The 19,040-nt window shown below is 31.1% G+C and overlaps 1 protein-coding gene across 2 annotated transcripts; it reads right to left on the bottom strand.

The window, feature by feature from the left end:
* Nucleotides 1-5,459: 5,459 nt before the first annotated feature.
* LOC122306625 (protein ELF4-LIKE 4-like) lies at nt 5,460-7,568 on the bottom strand. 2 transcript variants are annotated; one of them, XM_043119061.1, is made up of 2 exons: nt 7,306-7,568; nt 5,460-6,075 (listed from the first exon to the last, which is right to left on the bottom strand). In XM_043119061.1, the coding sequence occupies exon 2, from the start codon at nt 6,032-6,034 to the stop codon at nt 5,690-5,692; it is 345 nt and encodes a 114-aa protein (XP_042974995.1). In that variant the 5' UTR covers nt 6,035-6,075; nt 7,306-7,568; the 3' UTR covers nt 5,460-5,689. The 2 variants fall into 2 exon arrangements, with proteins under 2 accessions (XP_042974995.1, XP_042974997.1); XM_043119063.1 differs by lacking the exon at nt 7,306-7,568 and adding an exon at nt 6,228-6,693.
* Between the last annotated feature and the right edge of the window lie 11,472 nt (nt 7,569-19,040).

The raw sequence follows: 19,040 nt of genomic DNA, 5'->3' as shown, positions 1-19,040 counted from the left end.
AAATAAGCATTAAAAATTTTTATAAGCAAGTCTTATACTATACACTTCCATTTAATCAACATTTAATTTATTATTTTATTTTTCTATTTTAAAACTTAAATATGTATGTAAATAGAATAAAAAAATAATAAACTAGAGAGTTTGGATTGATAAACACTCTCAACATATCTTACTTCATTATTACATTTTTCTTAAATTTTCACATAAAATATAATAAATAATTTAATTTTTTTAAATATCTAAATAATAATAATATTAAAAAATAATATTTTAATAATATATTATTTAATTTTTAATTTTTATTTAAAATTATTTTATTTCATCTCTAAATTCAAGCGAGCCTTAAAGCATTCGGAATGGGCATCTTGCTAACCCAAACCAAAGTAATTTTTTCTTTTTTAGAACTGATCCATTAATTTTTTGCACTCTTCCTATCACTGGGCTATTATTGGGCATCTTTCTTTTCTTTCAATAATTTTGGGCCTTCATATTTTTGGGACCCTATTTTAGCCAGGGGCCTTAGATGACTGCCTAGCCACATGGGCCTTGGGCCGGCCCAGCCACCCTTAGTAAACAAATGGAGACACCCCAAAAAGTAGTTGAAGGTTTTAGCAGTTGATTCTAAGGATTTTCTGACAATGTAAGCATCATTTCTTATTTTACTTATGGTGGTGATGAAAGATATGAGAGCTTGCTGCTCGTATGATTCTATATATGTTCCTACTTGATGGAGTATTACCTATCTAATATTGGAAGGTGTTTCCTAGGGCTTTCATTGTGGTTTGAAAGTTTGAAAATATATGCAACTTTTAGAAGATATTCATTGAAGTATCAAGTCCCATCTCAGGTAGTGCTTTTTGTAATAGACAATTTATCCATTATGAAGTGTGGAGAATATAGGAGGATATCTTATCTTGGCTAAAAGTTGTAGGAATGAGTAGTCATTAGTTCCATGGATCAAAGAATGAATATGCATATGTTTGAGAAGTAGTCATTATAACAATTTCCATAAACAATAATTGTCGACAGTTGAGGTTTTATGACTAAACAACACAAACCTAATTCTGGTTTGGGTTATTAATAAACATCCCTTGATGTGTCTTATCATGTTATTCAAACATGTTTAGTCTTTTAGAAATTGAAGGTTTTATGAACCTTTAGTTTATAAGAAAGAGACCACTTTTGTTAATAATTCAAGGAATGCTCAAGTCATATAATGGAGGAATTGTTTATTATATTTTATATAAAAATTTGAGAAAGTTGTAATGATGAGATGAGATGAAACATTCTCTAAATCCAAACGGTCCATTGAGGTGGTTTGGATATTGAAATGAGATGATTTTAGAGGAAACTTAAAAGTTAAATAAAATATTATTCTAATATTATTTTTTTAATATTATTATTATTTTAAGATTTGAAAAAGTTGATTTGTTTATTATATTTTATGTGAAAATTTGAAAAAATTGTAATAATGAGATAAGATAAAATAAAATAAAATGGATTGAGAGTATTTCTCGATCTAAATACCCTCTTACTGTTCCTTATATTTTCTAAATTAAGGTTTGATATTTATAATATTTTAAAATATTTATGAATAGGAATGAAATAGTTTGGATTAAAATGTTTTATTAAATTTTAGAAAAAGAGAGAAATTTTTTAATAAAAATATTATAAAGTTAATAAATTATTTGAATATAATTTTTTAATATAATTTTTATTTTAAAATTTAAAAAATTGTATTGTCTTTTACATTTTGTTCTGAAGTTTAAGAAAATTATAATGATTAGATGATTATTAAATAAAAAAGTTGAAAACTTTAAAAGTAAAAGGTCATTTGTGTTTAGCCAAATAAAAAGTAAAAAGTGATTTAAAAGTAAAAAGTTTGAGAAAAATGTAAAAATAGTCTTGCAAAATACAATTGGTTGAGTTTAATTCATGTCAAGTTGTCTTAAACATAGAGAAAATGAGACAGCAGACTTACTGAGTTTTTGACGGGAGAAACTCTTATGCTTAGTTAATAAAGAGAGTAGTCTTGACGAGAAACACTCCCTTATTCAAGTTAACAAAGAGACTTAAAAGGGATGCTAGGAAAAGGAGAAAAAATGAGAAATCTATAAATAATAAAAAAATAGTTTGTAAATAGTAATAAAATAATTTTAGTTATAATGTTTTATGGAGTTTTAGAAAAAGAGAGAAAAAATTAAATAAAAATATTATAAAATTAAAATATTGTTAGAATATAATTTTTTAATATAATTTTTGTTTTGATATTTGAAAAGGTTCAGTTATTTTTTGTATTTTGTTTGAAAGTTTAGGAAAGTTATAATAATTAATTTGAAAGTGTTTATATTTAAATAATTTATTAATTTTATAATATTTTTATTAAACTTTTTCTCTCTTTTTCTAAAATTTAATAAAATATTTTAACTCAAACTATTTCATTCATATTCATAAATATTGTAAAATATTATAAGTATCCAACCTTAATTTTACAAGATATAAGCAGCAGTAAGAGACTATTTGGATTGAGAAACATTTTCAATCCATTTCATTTTATCTTATCCCATCTCATCATTACAATTTTTTTCAAATTTTCTTATAAAATATAATAAACAATTCAATTTTTTTAAATTTCAAAACAATCATAATATTAAAAAAATAATATTTTATTTAACTTTTTACTTTTATATAAAATTATCTCATTTCATTTCATTTCAATATTCGAACCACTTCAAACACTAATTACATATTACTATTCCAACAGTACAGGTGATGTTGGAAAATGATGCAAAAAAAACTTTTTCACTCATAAATTTAAAATAAAAAATAAAAAGGGGGGAAAGGAAACATCAACAAGATTGAAGAACAAGAACAACTACCAGTTCACACAAATCTGAAGATCAAGTTATTACCATGATGTAATAATGATAATAATCACTCAACAACCCTTGGGCCCTGAGGATGGGTAATGATTGGTCAAATTCTCCTTCCTTGACAAAATCTGAAAGTTGAACCTACTTTCACATTACTAATTATAATTATTATTAAAACGTATATTAATAGATAATTTGTGTTTATTTTGTACTTTTAGAGAGAAGGTAATATTTTAATCAGTCCACTTCATGCGCATACACATTAAACAATAAAATTACCAAAAAACCATGTCCAATCAAATATCGTGGTTAGCCTCTCATGAGAAAGTTGTTCTATTATTGGTTACCCAACAAAGAGATGTCAAAGTTTCCAAAGTTGAAAGGGCATTTGTGTATCTTTCCAAAGTTTTTGTTTGATGGTTTTTGAATGGCCAAAAGTTATTTCAGAAATTCTTTAATCATAAATAAATTTAACTTATGTAACATACAGTAACTTTTGTCTATTTATACATTTTATTAATGTGATTGATCAAATTAATTATTTTATATTAAAAAAATGTGATACAGCCAATCATATTAGAGGAGTGCATAAAGAGTACAAAAATGAATGTACATAAAATTTTTAAAGAAATCTTACATAAATAAATTCATAAATTGATGTGATTTGATCACACTTGATGTGATATATCAGTTTATAAAATTTATTTTTATTATAAAATAGATCTAATGTATTATATAGAATTACGTTTATTAATTTACTTTTATAAAATCTCTTTATAACCATAACACTTCTTTTATTATTAATATGGACATAATTGGACAGATCAAGCAAGGGATAAACTAGTACTATTATTCAAAAAAAATGATACCGTATTGGGTCCAAGTAATGATGTTGATACCTAAAATATCCATTATTATTGCATATAGGTTAAAGGGGGAAACTAGGGTTGGGTTTCTTTTCCAGCCTATTTGCTGGAAATGCAAGGAACAAAAGGAAAGAAAGGGAAAAAGTAGATTCCCACGTTCACATGTTATGTGAAAAGCAATGCTTAGTTTGTCTTGGCTTGGTTTCTGAAGTAACTGGTTTCATCTCCTACCACTCGATGATAATCTTAAAAAAATGGCACATAGATTTTATTTAACTTTCAACAAAATATATCATCTTATTTTATCTTAACTGTGTAACCAAATAAGTAAACCTCTCATAATGTTCTGAAAGGGGTATTAATTGACTATAAAAAAAATATGGTATTGCTATCATATTTATGTTAATTTGTGAGAGCCATGTTTTGCAACAAATCTCATTTGTTGTCAAAATAGCATCAGTAGGCAGTGGAAGAAGGAGGTTAATATTCAGAGTGCACTCAGGAGTGCCTTAAGACCATAGAAAAATCATGGTCGGAAAAAGAGAATAAAGATATGGATAGCTTGATTGCACATGGACAAAATTTGTAGATGAAGTAATACCCTCACCATTAATATTCAAAATCTAGACCAGAAAGGAGCCATTTCCAGCAATCACTCATGTGGGCCATTCTTACAAAGATCAGGAAATTAGGTTTGCTGAATGCTGGGTCCACCAAAAAAAGACATGTACTCAATCAGAGAAAGAGAGATGCTGGGGGAATCATAAAGTTGAAGTTAGTCATGAGGGATATTTATTGCATAAAGAGAATAAAAAAGGAGGAGAAAATTGTGAAGCAAAAGAGAGAGAACCTATGCAAAGGGATAAGCATGGAGAAGCTCAGTTCCATAAAAAAGAACGTTTGGGTCCCTTTGTCCTGTTGTTGGGTGTCACTGTTGATACATATCTGTCTGACTCTAGGAACTGTAGTGCTTTGTTTTAAACTACCTAAAGAATACTTTATTTCCTTACCAATACCATCCGAGAGATCGTCATTGGTTAGGACAGAAATAAAATATTGGTCAAAAGCTCATCATCTCTTATCTGAGATTCTGTTCTTGTGGTGCTTTGTGACTGGGAACTAAAAAGATTTATCTAAAGTTGCTTTTCTTTCAATTGTTCCAGAGCATCTTCACAGAGATGTAGGTGTATCTATGTTCACTTCTACACATACAATTTGAACAGAAAATCATGAGAACAGTTCATTGGCAAGGGTGGGGAGAAGAGATCTTTGCCAACTAGGGAGATGACTGAAAACAGTACCTGAAACCCCTTCCTTTTAGTTCTCATGAGCTAAGCTCTAAAAGAAACTTGCTTAATAGGAGTTTCAAAAGGGTATAGAAGGTATAATGGATGAGTCTTTATCAAAAGCAGATTGTGATGTTACAGGAAAAAGAGATGTTACAGCAAATTTGTTGAGATCCAAATTAGATTTCAGCCTTTTTGACAAACAGAAAAAGTTATTGGAAGCTAAAAGCTCTTAAATATCTTTTAAAACGAAATCAAGAAATTGTCCTTGTTTCCACAGGAGTTGGATTATATAAACAACAGATCAGTTCTGTTAAATTCCTAAGCCAGAAAAATGGGTGGGTTGGGAGGAGAAGAACCAACAGGTTGAACCCAAAAAACAAAAGTAGCTATATTACTAATTATCAAGAACAGCAGCAGAATAAGAAAGTAGATGATACAAACATGCTTGGTACTTTTTCAATTAGATCCAGAGCGAAACTGAGTTACAATGAGGAGAAGTAGAACTTCCAGGAAATTATTTTTTTTATAAGAAATGTAAGTGAAGAACCAGGGACAGGTTCATTGACACGAGTTGCAGAATCTAATCATGCTCAACTACCTTAACACAAATTGTGAAATTCTTCTTTTCCACCATGCAAAAGAATTTTGATAAGGAAATTCTCTATGCAGGCCTGTTTCGCTTGTGCCCAGCTTTGCCATCTGATCTCAAAGCCCCGCTGGAGTCCCCCTCAGAGGAAGCCTCCACGGATTTGGTAAAGGAGGTAGAAAGGTCAGCATAGAGGTCAACGACCCTCCTGATATTGCTGTTGAGCTCCTTGATCAGACCTACATTCCTGCTGAGGTTGTCAGGGATCTTGGACTCATGATTCTGGTTTATCTCATTGATGAGCAGCCTGTTCTGATCCAAGATGTGCTGGACTTGAACAAAGTTCTTCTGAAATGTATGCAAGACCTTGCCATCGATCTGGGTGCCATTACCAAGTCCTGAGAATGTGTCACCCTCCATTCTTTATAAAGAATCAGAATTCTATCAAATCAAAACCAGTCCTGCATCCGACCCACAAAAAGAAAAAAATAAAAGGTTAGATGAAGAAGAAGACTTTGAATAAGATGAACAGGTCAGAAGGAACAAAAGCTGAGAAAAGTCTTATGAATTCATTTTTATAAACACCCATAATCATATCTTCTTAAAATCCTACCCGTACATGTCTTAGACGGTTGCACAAACCACAAACCCAGACAAAACATGAGAAGTTTTGGCTTTCTTTTTTTTTTCTTTTTATTTTTTTTTAAGGCATTTCTGCACATAAGACAAGGTCTGTGCTAGGAATCATGACCTCTATGGGTGGTTCTTTTTACACGAGGATCAGATATCCACCAAGAGCTATTACCAGTATTATTATTATTATTTAGTTGTTATTGTTATTTATGATGAGATGTGAAAAAGCAGATCCCATTTCCGTAAAAGGGAACCTTTTTAATGTACCCAGAAAATACCCACCTAAAGCTCAGAACCCCAAAAAAGAATCTCAAAGACCTAAAAAAAAAACTCAGTCAAATGATGCAGAGAAGATGAGGCCATGAGGGGGTACTGCATCACAGACAGCATTATTAATCTTTCATGAAAATTTTAAAAAAACATGGAAAATCGAAAAGGCAAAAATTAAAAGAGATGGTCCAAAATGTTGCAAAAAAAAAAAAAAAACCTTAAAAGTAACAAAAGACCTATTAAATAACCCAAGAGGCTATTATCTGAAATTCAGGAATACCGGAAAACAAGGACCAAAATGGGAATTTCATACGTTCAAACCGTACACGAAAACTTGCAGGTGCAGAAACCGGAATTCCTGAACTACAAAAGAATAACATTTACTCTAAAAAAATAAAAAATAAAAACAAAACAAAACAAAACAACATCCAGACAGTCTAATATAATGCCCACAAACTAAAAAGAAAAATAAAAAGAAAATCCAGATAGCGAAACTGGAAACCCACTATCACCTTGACAGATCTTACAAAGTAAATAATTCTTTAAATGCATAAACAAATTCAAAGCATGAAGACGGAAACCGGATGAAAAAGTTCAATGCTTTAGGGAAAGAAAAATCAACGAAACCCATTATCAATTTAAGAGCTCAAAAGAACTCCAAATAAAACCGCAGTGGGAAAGAACAAAAGACCAAAGAAAGAAGAAGATATTTCTGGGTTTTTTTTTTTATTCCCACATGGTTTCCAAAGAAGATGTATATTTATATATAGATAATAGATATTTCGTACCTTGAAAATCCGGAACATTATATTCTTGGAAACAAGACACAGATTGAAAGAAAGAAGGAGACGACGAGAGGTTCCGGAGGAGAGGAGCAGTAGAAAAGACCCGGCGATTGAATCGAATCTCCGAAACAAAGCCTCTCTTGAATTCCGAGAGAGCTAGCTTTAGATTAGATAGAGAAAGTCTTGGGAGTCTTTAGACAGAATATGTTAGATTTGACAGTCACGCTCGGACTCCTCTCTGTTATGTTCTGTTCTATATTCTGTGCATCTAAATACTATTAATTAATTCTAATTTTCCCAACTCTATTCTATAATCTATATCCAACTGTTATTTGGTATTTTATAAACATTTTCTTTTATTTATTAATTTGATTCAGTTGAGAAAAATAAAAAAGGAAAACTACTTTGTGTCTTTTTGCTCAGATCCAAAGCCATGTCTTCTCAAGTCTGCTTTGTGTGATTGGTGATGTATCTGTCATCATGAAAAGAAGGACCCCACTCCCTGGATTTCCTTACATTTTGTGATAAAAAGGTTTCATTACCCACCACCACCATCATTCCTTTTTTTTTCCTTTGATTTTTCTTTTCCATGTTTTTTTTGTTCTTCTTTTCATTCTTTATATGACTTTTATTTTTGTTGTCCAAATGGGGAGAACCCAAAAAAAAAAAAAAAAAAAAAAGGAAAAAATTCCTTTGTACTTTCCTAGAGTTTATTATGATGGAAGTTGAAAGCAAAATTCATCTGCTTTTTAGACATTGTATTAATAGGAGCATTATTTGTGGTATCTTGTCTTAATCATGGGGTTGGAGAGAGCCTAATAATTTCTATTAGTCACTCTAAAATCAATATAAATTTCGGGTCTATAATGTCAGGAAAAAAAAAAACATTTTTTATTTGCAATATAGGACTTCAAAAAAGGTTATGCAAAAATTTTCAAACTCCGGCTTTCTTATGATTTCTTTTCAATGCGGTATATTTAATGTCAATATTTTTATAAACAAATGTTAGACTTATCGAGATATGGGTCTCGATTGGAATTTGATAATTTTTTTTTTTTACTTAATGATTAAGAAAATATTTTTTAAAGATATTGTAAATTTTTTAAAAAAATTATTTTAAAAATATAAATAAATAAATAATTTGTTGTAAAGCTGTCTAAGTTGAAGTTCGATTGCTAAAGCTATCTAAGTTAATAAAATAAAATTCCGATATGGACTTTTAAATTTTTTTATAAAAGAAAATTACATTTTTTTATTAAAAGAAGTTATTTTCAATCAACTCGAGATCATGAATTAGTGTTAGTCTATTTTTACCTATACATTATGATCTCTCTCTAGAAAAATGATATTTACAGTCATGGTTGTGCAAGTATCGTGTAGTTTTTTTTTTTTAAAAAGTAGATTAATACAAGATTTACATGAAAAAAAATAACTTTTTAATCGTAAATCTTATTTTTTTTTTAAATAATTGCACGTCGTTTGTACACTCTACAACTGTATGTAACATTACTCATATATATAATATGCTTACATGCCACTTCAGCCCATGCTGTCATGAACTCATTCCTTGCCTCAACGTGGAGGTGAGAAAGCCCCCAATTCGTTGTCACTTTAGTCATCCTGATTTTTCATTCAACATTTCTTTGGTCTTTTAGGTAAGTATTAGAGTAGATAGTTGTATATTCACATTTGATGGGTTTGATCTTTGAGACTTTAGCCAAAGCTGTCATGCATTCCCTCTTCGACTCAATGGAAAGGTGAGAAAGCACCAATTCTCCGCCACCAAAATTATCATCATTTTTCATTTAATATCTTTATGATATTTTTGGTGATCTTATTAGTGTTCTTTTTTTTTTCCATACATTTTTTAACACTTTTAAATAAAAAAAATTTACAACATCATTAAAAAACATTTCACTAATTATGTTTTAAGTATATGAGAGAATTTTTATAATAAGTGAAATTAATATCTAATTATTAAGATTGCGCCAGTTCACTTGTTTTTGTAACTTTAATTGGTCATAATTAAAGAATCGATGTTGTTTGACAACAAATAGTAATCATAGGATGAAAATGTCTTGACTTTTGATAACTAATGAAGTTTCCAAGTAATAAAACATAAGTGAAGATAATGTTAATTACATTGAAAATATTTCTTTGAGATTTTTCTAAGAATGTTTCTATTAAGTTTAAACATTTTTGTAAAGCATTTCCAATCACTACCGATGATGTGTAAGGAGGCTAAAACCGTCAATAGGAATATGGATCTTCGTTTTGGCTGGGAATGGGATGTTAATACTCTCATAAATGGTTATAGATATATTTTTATAATTATGTCAAAAATCCTACTAGATAGCTATTTACGTCAACCGGGACGTAATGCATGTCGGAAGAGGCTCATGAGATCTATAACTTCAAGTCCGAGGCTAATTCTCGAGCTTGCTGCTACAGCTGATGATTCGCTCTACCTCAAACCAGACTTGACCCTACTCTTCCTTCTTCTTTTATTTTTCTTTTTCCTTTTCCAATACATATAAATCTTTTTTCTCCTTTTATTTCCCTAAATGGTAAATATTAATCTTTATTGTGAAACTTAATTTTTTTAATGTGTGAGACATCTAATTTTTGTGTGTGTTTTGAGTGTGGTATTGATAGCTTTTATTAATTTTTTTAACCATCTTCAATAGCATAGTTATAATTGGTTTTTACATAGAAAACACTTATTTGCAAGAATAAAGTGGCAAATAAATAAGCTTATTTAACAAGTTACTCAAGATTAGTTTAGTTAAGTTTGAATTCTGCTCAATTCCTTATTGAAGGAGCATTCTTGAACATAGAATTAGGATCAATTATTAAAAATGTAATTCCTATAAATTTCGGCTCAATTTGTATAAGTTCGTATAAACTTTAATAACTCCATATTTATTAGTTTTTATAGTTTGATCTCTATATTTTGTTGTGAAAAACAATAACAAAAAAGTAAAGAAAATATAAATTAAGCCCATGCACGACACAAAATTTATGTGGTTAGTTAACGTGCATATATCTATGGAGCTGTAGAGGATTTTATTCTCTTGAGGAATGTCAAAGTATATTATAGGGTTAAACACAGTTCAAAATGGCCATATTGTTCATTATATATATATGGTTATACAGCATACCTTAATTTCACAATTAACGGATTATTCACTTGAATGACTATCGAGTGAGTATCAAGCAAACTTATTGTAAAAGTGTAAAGACTCAAAAGAAATTCAATAAATGAATTTTTTTAGATCTTAGAAAATGTCGTGAAATCCTGAAAAAGACTTCACGAATCGAGTAATTGATTAGATTTTAATCTGTCAATATAATCAGATCCCAATTCACTATAATGACAAAGTTACATTTCTATTTATTTAAGGCATGTAGGAGTATAATTTATCGGAACGAATTATACTACTAGTCTCGTATGATTATTTAGGATATTATGTTGTAATACTACGTTTCTCGTTTCTATGATGAATAGTAATTATGAGTGCATTTTTATTTAATTGAGGTATTTAAGAGTCAAATTTTGTAAAATGAATTGCACTACTAGACACGTGATTATTTAGGGTTTTAATATATTTCGTAATTTTTTGGGTGAATATTAACACTTGGGATAGCGCTACGTGGCAACTGGTTCAAATGATTGACAAATCGTCATGTAGAATGTCCAAATCCACTCTAGTGATTACTCTCTGATTGGACACATGGCACAATCCTAGCTACTCATTAGAATATTAATAAGACTTGGCACTTAGAGACTTAAGTGTGATGGAATGGAGGACAAATCAAGCCATGAGATTTTACCACTTATTCAAATACTATTCCAACCTACTAAAACACTATTTGGTTAATTAAAAGATAGCTTCAACTCTAGTAAAATCTCAAACCTTTGGAATCCAATCAAAACCATAAACCACATTTGTTGGTCGAAATCCTAAACTTGTTTTCAAACCCTAAAATGGTCGGTTTTGATTAAGTGTTGAATCACTTAGATTAATCACTTTCACTTGCTATTAATGACATAATTACATACTCATATACCCTTAACTACTATTTTATATCTTGGTAATCACATTGGGCCAAGAAAAAGTTAATTTGGACTTCATCCAACGGGTACCCCAAATGATCTCTATAACCTAAATTGAAGTCCATCGGTTAGGCCTATTTTTGGCCCATTGAGAACCACCAATAGTCAAGGATTCTTGAGAAAGTTTCTTCTCATTCTCAATGCCAAGCCTATGGCTGACATCTACTCAAGTGGTAGTCTTCAATAGTCACTAGATGGGAGGGAAGTCAAAAAGCTTACACCATCACTAGCCATCCACTTAGCCTGTTTTGGCAGTTGTGAAACCCTTCTGTCCCCCGTCTTTTGGCTACCAACTTTCCATTCAAGGGTCACTCAGCCACCCCATGTTAGGCCCCTCTTATGTATATTATGTCTCTCTCATTTCACATTTCACACTTTGCATTTTTCCTCACTTGTTTAGAGAGAAATCAAGAGAGAGTTTTAGGCAAATTTTCTGGAAGTTTTTTGCCTTGCATTTCAAAGCCCTTTGTAAGTTGATTCTCATAACTTGATCTTCATGTATTCTGTTCCTTTTTTTGTCTAGTTACTTTGTTATATATTGGGTAATTTTTCATAGAGTATTAATTGGTGAAAGTTTGGTTTGAACATGTTAAGGTCACAATAGAGATAGTTTTGATATTTGTGGGAAACATTGATATTTGGATGAAGTTTTTGGTGAAATATTGGGTAGATCTTGCTATGGAGAAGTGTTAACATATTAATATACAATCTAGGTTTGGCTATATTATATTTTTATAAAATAGTTTTGCATGATTTTGGAAAGTTAGAAACTGGATGACTCAAAACAGTTATCGTTTTGGTAAAGTTGTGATCTTTGGCTTTGAAAACTTGATCTAATGGCTTTGATCTTCATATATGATGTTCTTGAAGCTTTGATCTATGTATTAAAAATTTAGTTTTGGAGAATATTGGTTTAGGTCTTTGATGAATGATTTTATACATGCTAGATTTTGTTTAGGACTCAATCTTGAAGCTCTTGCGTCTGAGTTATGTTTTAATGAAGATTTCTTCATGTGATGCTAGATTTAATGCTTAGGTCAAGTTAGAACTTGAATGCGAGGTATATAATTATATTTCTTGAAATTTTGTTTCATGAAAATCAATGATCTACTGATCTAGTATTTTTGTTTTTAATACAGTGGAGGAGGGGGGTCGAACTCATGATCTTAATTTTGGAGATTTGAGTCTTATGCCATCAGACCATAGGCCCTTGGCTTACTGATCTAATCTAGTGTTTTTGGTTTCAAGTCAAAAGCATGATATTCACGATTTTGATATTTTAGTACAAGCCGATTATGCAGGTTGTATTTTTAAGATTTTGGTTATTTAATGAAGTATTTTATCACTTATTTTTTAATGATGAACATGTTAGGAGTGTGATTATAAATTTTTGGAGTCCTTAGAGTTGATTTGGAAAGCATTAAACCAAGAATATCAAGAGTTGGTCCTATTTGATCTAAACTTGGTATTTTGCCATGTTGTTGATATGTTGAGTTTATGATTTTTATGGAATAGATATGTTGATGTCTTAAAATAATTTTAGAACCTAGGATATGATCTTTTAATGTTGAAATGATTTTAGGCAAGGTTGAGGATTAGTCCAATTACAACAAAAATCAAGTTTTTGCCTATAATGTGAATGGACCAATGAGTGGTTCTCCTAGTTGTACTGTGTTTTAAATTTTTCTGATTAAATATTTAGATTTAGGACAAAAATTTACATTATGATAAGATTTGGAGTTAGTATGCAAAATCCTTATTTTAAGAATAAAATAATAATTTTTCCCAAGTATAGGGGTAACATTGCAATTTCAGCCATAAGTGAGTAAATTTTTATATTTCTAATTATCTAGCGAGATATTCTAACCCTTAGGAATATCTCGTTTTAGTTCACATTTTTTTACTCTACACTTTAAGTAACGTTAAATCACTATAAGTTAGCCTATAGCTTACTTTTGGTGTATTTATATATGTGCAGTGATAAGACTATTACTATTATATTATTCTCACTTATAATTACTATTAAATTGAATTATGCTATGCCATGCCATGTTGTTATGTATATCAAGTATGAATATCTATCACATGTTACGGTCATAATGTCATGAAGCATATGTTTATTAGTAAGTTAGCCTCTAAGTGTGTTTATGTATGTACAATATAACAATAGTAATACTGTTACTTTTATATTATTGTCGGTTATGATTATTATAAATTATTATAATATGTCATGCTATGTCTTCAATTATCTTTTACACATTTATATTGTACATTAATGCTATCTAATCTGTTACACGTTTATATGTTATATGAATGCTATGTCACTATCATATGTTATGAATTTCATGTCATTTGTCACATGTTTATTTGCCACAAGACATGAATGCTATGTCATATGTTACATGCTACAAATGCCACGTTTTCAATTCTATTACGTGATTATTTGTTACTTGCCATGAATGTCAAATTATAAGCATTTAATATTTCATGAGGTATTTAAGTCATGTATGAGTATTTTATGTTATCACAGCCTCAAGTCCATCATAAAATATTGAGAGTTAAGCATGAAACAATTATCAAGTCAAATTGTATTATAGTCAAGAAAATACGATCTTTTGAGTACTACGATTAAGGCACATAAGCTGTTAGGTACTATGGTGAAGGACGTAGATCTGCCGTAGTATAAAAGATACTCAGTGTGAAGCGTGCGAACTACTTGAAAACTCCTATTCTCAATTAGAATGCACGAATTCAATTTACACAAGTAAGCATGCAATGTTCATGTCAAGTCAAGTTATTTCTAGTCATGCCAGGTTTAGTCAAATCATGTTATGTCTATGTGTAAACACATTATTTTCAAGTCAAGTACATGTTTCACTACTTGGTAAGTCATGTCACACATGTTTAAGTTCATGTCATGATACATATATGTCATTTTACTGTTATACATGCATATGTATATTGTTGGTAACTTAGTAGCTTACTTACTGAAATTTGTAAATAAATCTTATTTGGTAGTCCCAACTACTATTTCCCCTAGAATGATAGGATTTGTGTTAGGGCCAAATGGAACACTGTATCTCAAATTGGATGACGTTGAGTAGATTGTAGACAAATCTTGAAGAATTAATGGGGATGATACTATAACTTTTTAATGTGGCTTTGGCACTGATAATTGAGTTGCATGAGTGGCTTGACATAAAGATTAGATATTTGTTAGTCTGTAACTAAGAATTTACAACTCCAATACAATGTTTATTTAGTTTAAAAACTAGTTGGAACTACGTTATGACTTATGGGATATGTGAACTATATTTTGACTTATGGGATATTGTACTTATAGCACATTGTGTATTGTTCAAGAAAAAATTTATCTATTGCGAATATTACATACTGTTAGATGCATGTTAGATACATTGCATCTTTTAATTATCATGAGCAGGAATATGTAACCTTGTGTTGCATGTCCCAACACTTCAAGCTCAGTCAAATCCCAAATGAGGATTGTGGGCATCACATCGAGGTTCTCTCAAACCAAATGTTAAGCGAGTCTCGAGCAAACTTTATGTCAGGTCTTTGTTTGAGCCAACTGATGAGCGAGCCTTGAGTAAACTTTTTGTCCAAATTTTGCTCGAGCGCTATGTCAAGTGAGCTTTCAACTTTCCTCCAATCAAGTCATGAACCAGTTTCTAATAATCCAGAAACTGGTGCGACCAACATATCAACTTTCTGTCTAAAGTTTGCTTGATCGCTATGTCAAGCAAAATTTCAGCTTTCCTCTACTCAAGTCATGAACTAGGTTCAAATAATCCAATAGTTTTCCTACTTAGAAACTGGTATGACCAACATATCAACATTTACCTCCAAAATTATCAAGTGTAACACCTTTTGTCAAAATATCACTAGGGCAACTCCTAACTCCTACTGCATGGTCAATGCTTGGTCTTATACAGGCCATATTATACATAAGAGAGCCAATAGCTGAGGCCTCCTCCTCTGACTTGGGTGACTGATTCCTAATCTTCTAACCATTATGCTTTGTCTTCAATCGATGTACCCACTTATTGTGCAATACCTTCTTTCCTACTGGAAGTTCAATCAACTTCCTTGTTTGATTCCCTAATAGAGAACCTATCTCATCCTTCATATTTAACTCTCATTAGCTCAAATTTTCATCTTGCAAGATTTTATTATAACTTTGTAGTTCACAACCTTCAATTACCAGAATATAATTCAAGGTGGTTGAGTACCGCTGCGGAGGTCTAGTACTCTTAGAAGACCTATGAATAAAAAATCTAGGTGTAGATGGCTCTGGATCTGATTGTGAATCAATAGAAATGGTTGTACTGGACTCACTTTTCCCATTACTCACACCATGCTGGGTGTACTAGACTCACTCTCCCCGTCTCTCACGCATTTACTATGCACTGTGATATCAGGAAGTTTACCTAGACTTACAAACTTAGATTTATGAGGAATTGCAAAATTGACCCCTTTTTACTTCCACAATCTCAGATTTAGAAGTGCCTTCGTCCCCTTTTAACTCATGTGACCAAGCTTGCGTTGCCATAATTCTATATTATTCTTTGCTTTAGTGCAGCAATCACATCACTCAGTCCGAATGTCATATATAAAGTATTTGTTAACTGACCAAGAGCCAAGACCATCACACCTTTTGTGACTTTCTATGTACTGCCGAAAAAACTATCGAATGACTGCTATCATCAAGTTGTCCCATAGAGATTAGATTTTCTTTAGCTCGAGAATATGCTTGACTTTTTGCCCCAAAAAAAAAAAAAGTCCACAGATTCATGCTTGGGAGTATAATGTGCACATCACCCATTCCTATTATATCAAATACTTCTCCATCAACCATATACACATTATCAAAATTGTCTACAACATAGTTCTGTATGATTTCTTAGTGTAAAGTTGTGTGAAATGAAGCTCTTGAACCAAAAACCCAATCATCAACGAACTGTAAACTGCAAGAAGAAGAGCATCTTGTATTTCGTCAGTCACAAGATTTGCAACGTCATCCTCAGTCTTCTTTGGATTCCTACAGTCTCTTTTGAAGTAACCCGTCTTGCCATAGTTCCAACAAGTGATCTGCTATACAGATCTTGACTTACTCTTATATTTGTTTTTGGATTTTGATTTATCATGTCCCTTATCCCTAGTGTCAATGTTCATGGCATAACTTGAACACGAGATCTTACTAAAATCTCTTCTACGCATAGTTTCAATAAGAATCAAATTTTGGATATCGTTGTATTTCAATTTCACATTTCCAACAGTATTATTTACAACCACTCTCATGGCGTCCCAATTATTTAACAATGATGCCAACATGATCAATGCCCAAATCAAATAATCAAACTCAATTTCGACTGACCATAATTGATTGGTGATAGCATTAAATTCATTTAGATGTTAGGCAACCAATGTACCTTCTGCTATCTTCAGGTTGAATAGTTTTATCATCAGATACACTTTGTTATTCACCAATGACTTTTCATACATTCTAGACAAAGCTACCATAAGATCTGTTATGGTTTTCTCCTTGATCTTAACAAATTTAGTAGTATAATCCCAAGGATTTATTAATGTAACATGTTTTAATTAACATCTTCCATGTCATTTGGCTTCTTCCCCAACAAAGGAAAAATGAGTCTCTTCCCATAGAAATAGAAATAGTCCTCGATCCGCATCCTTAGTACCCGAAGTCTGTGCAGTCAAACTTCTTGATTCTAAATACCTTCATTTATTCTCTTGGCACCATTCTCCCTTAGACTCGAACCTAAGCTTTTGATACCAGTTGTTGAGAAAAACAATAACAAAAAAGTAAAGAAAACATAACATAAATTAATCATATACGACAAAAAATTTATATGGTTTGGCAATGTGCATATATCTATGGAGCTGTAGAATATATATATATATATATATATATTTTTTTTTTTTTCTCTTAAGGAATGACAAAATACATTGTGGGTGAGACACTTTTTAGAATGACCATACTATTCATTAGATACATATATATATAGGTTTATACGGCAAAAATCTTAATTTCACAATTATCGGATTATTCGCTTGAGCGATTGTCAATCGAACTTTCTGTCGATCGAACTTTCGGTTTGCCTCCACTCAAGTCATGAACGAGGCTCCACAAACCCAACATATTTTTAATGAAATATATTTTATATAGTTATATAGATTAGAGGAAATCATGTTCCTTAAGCATGTTACTTGAATCATTATAAATATAATCAATAACATATGTATTTATAAATTTTATAAAGATATTAGCAAAAAGTCAATGTTGTTGTAAAATAACATTGTTGTAAAATAAATTGTATGACCACCTTGAGCTAGCCGACATATGCACAGTGCATAGTACTGTATAGTAACTGGCATAGTGAGTGGCCGACATATGTATAGTGCATAGTAACTGGCATAGTGAATGGCCGACATATGCACAGTGCATAGTGCCAGCATAGTACTGCATAGTAATTGGCATAGTGAATGGTCGACATATGCACAGTGCATAGTGTCAGCATAGTACTGCATAGTAAGCTAGCATAGTCCCCTTTATACACCTATATATATCGTTGAATTATTTAAGAAATTCATAAGTTTCATAACTGCTCTGAGCTCTATCTCTCTCTCTCTCCTTTTAGAAAGTTTTATAATAAATCTATCTCTCTCTTTCCTTTTCGATAGTTTTATAACACGTTATCAGCACGAAAGTTCTGACGATCTTGAAGCTAATAGTCCTCTACTTCAAGTAAGTTTTTCAATATATTTTTGTAATTTTCAAAATAAATATGAAATGTTAAACATACTTATGTTCCTGATTTATATATGTAGAAAATGTCAAATCTTACAAAATTGGAATTCGTTGCTCTTGACATTTCTGGAAAAAATTATTTATCTTAGATCTTTGATACTGAGATCCATCTGGATGCAATGAACCTGGGAGATACAATTAAAGAAGGAAATCAAAAGTCCCTGCAGGACCGTGCTAAGGCAATGATTTTCCTTCGGCACCATCTTCATGAAGAATTAAAAACTGAGTATCTAACGGTGAAAGATCCACTTATTTTGTGGAATGATTTAAGGGAGATATATGAACACCAGAAAACTGTAATCCTCCCAAAAGCTCATCATGATTGGATGCACCTGAAGTTGCAAGATTTCAAGAGTGTTAGTGAGTATAACTCTGCACTCTTTAAAATTAGCTCGCTATTGAAATTATGTGGTGAAAAAGTCACTGATGATGACTTGTTAGAGAAGACATATACTACTTTTCATGCCTCGAATGTGCTCCTGCAGCAACAGTATCGAGAACGAAAGTTCAAGAAATATACTGAACTTATATCTTGTCTTCTATTAGCTGAGTAAAATAATGAGCTTTTATTAAGAAATCACCAGTCACGTCCTACTGGTTCTATATCATTCCCTGAAGTGAATGGTACTAGATTTACATCATTCCCAGAAGCGAATGGTGCATCTTTTCAAAGAAAAAGAGGGCATGGACGTGGTAAGAAAAACTATAGAAGTGGAGGTCCTAGAAATGACCACACTAAAAGGGAAAATAATAGATATACACCATACCACC

Source organism: Carya illinoinensis, chromosome 4 (genome assembly GCF_018687715.1).
Source record: "Carya illinoinensis cultivar Pawnee chromosome 4, C.illinoinensisPawnee_v1, whole genome shotgun sequence".
Taxonomy (NCBI): Eukaryota; Viridiplantae; Streptophyta; class Magnoliopsida; order Fagales; family Juglandaceae; genus Carya; species Carya illinoinensis.
The sequence above is the reverse complement of the archived record's forward strand: the minus strand, read 5'-3'. Positions and strand labels throughout refer to the sequence as shown.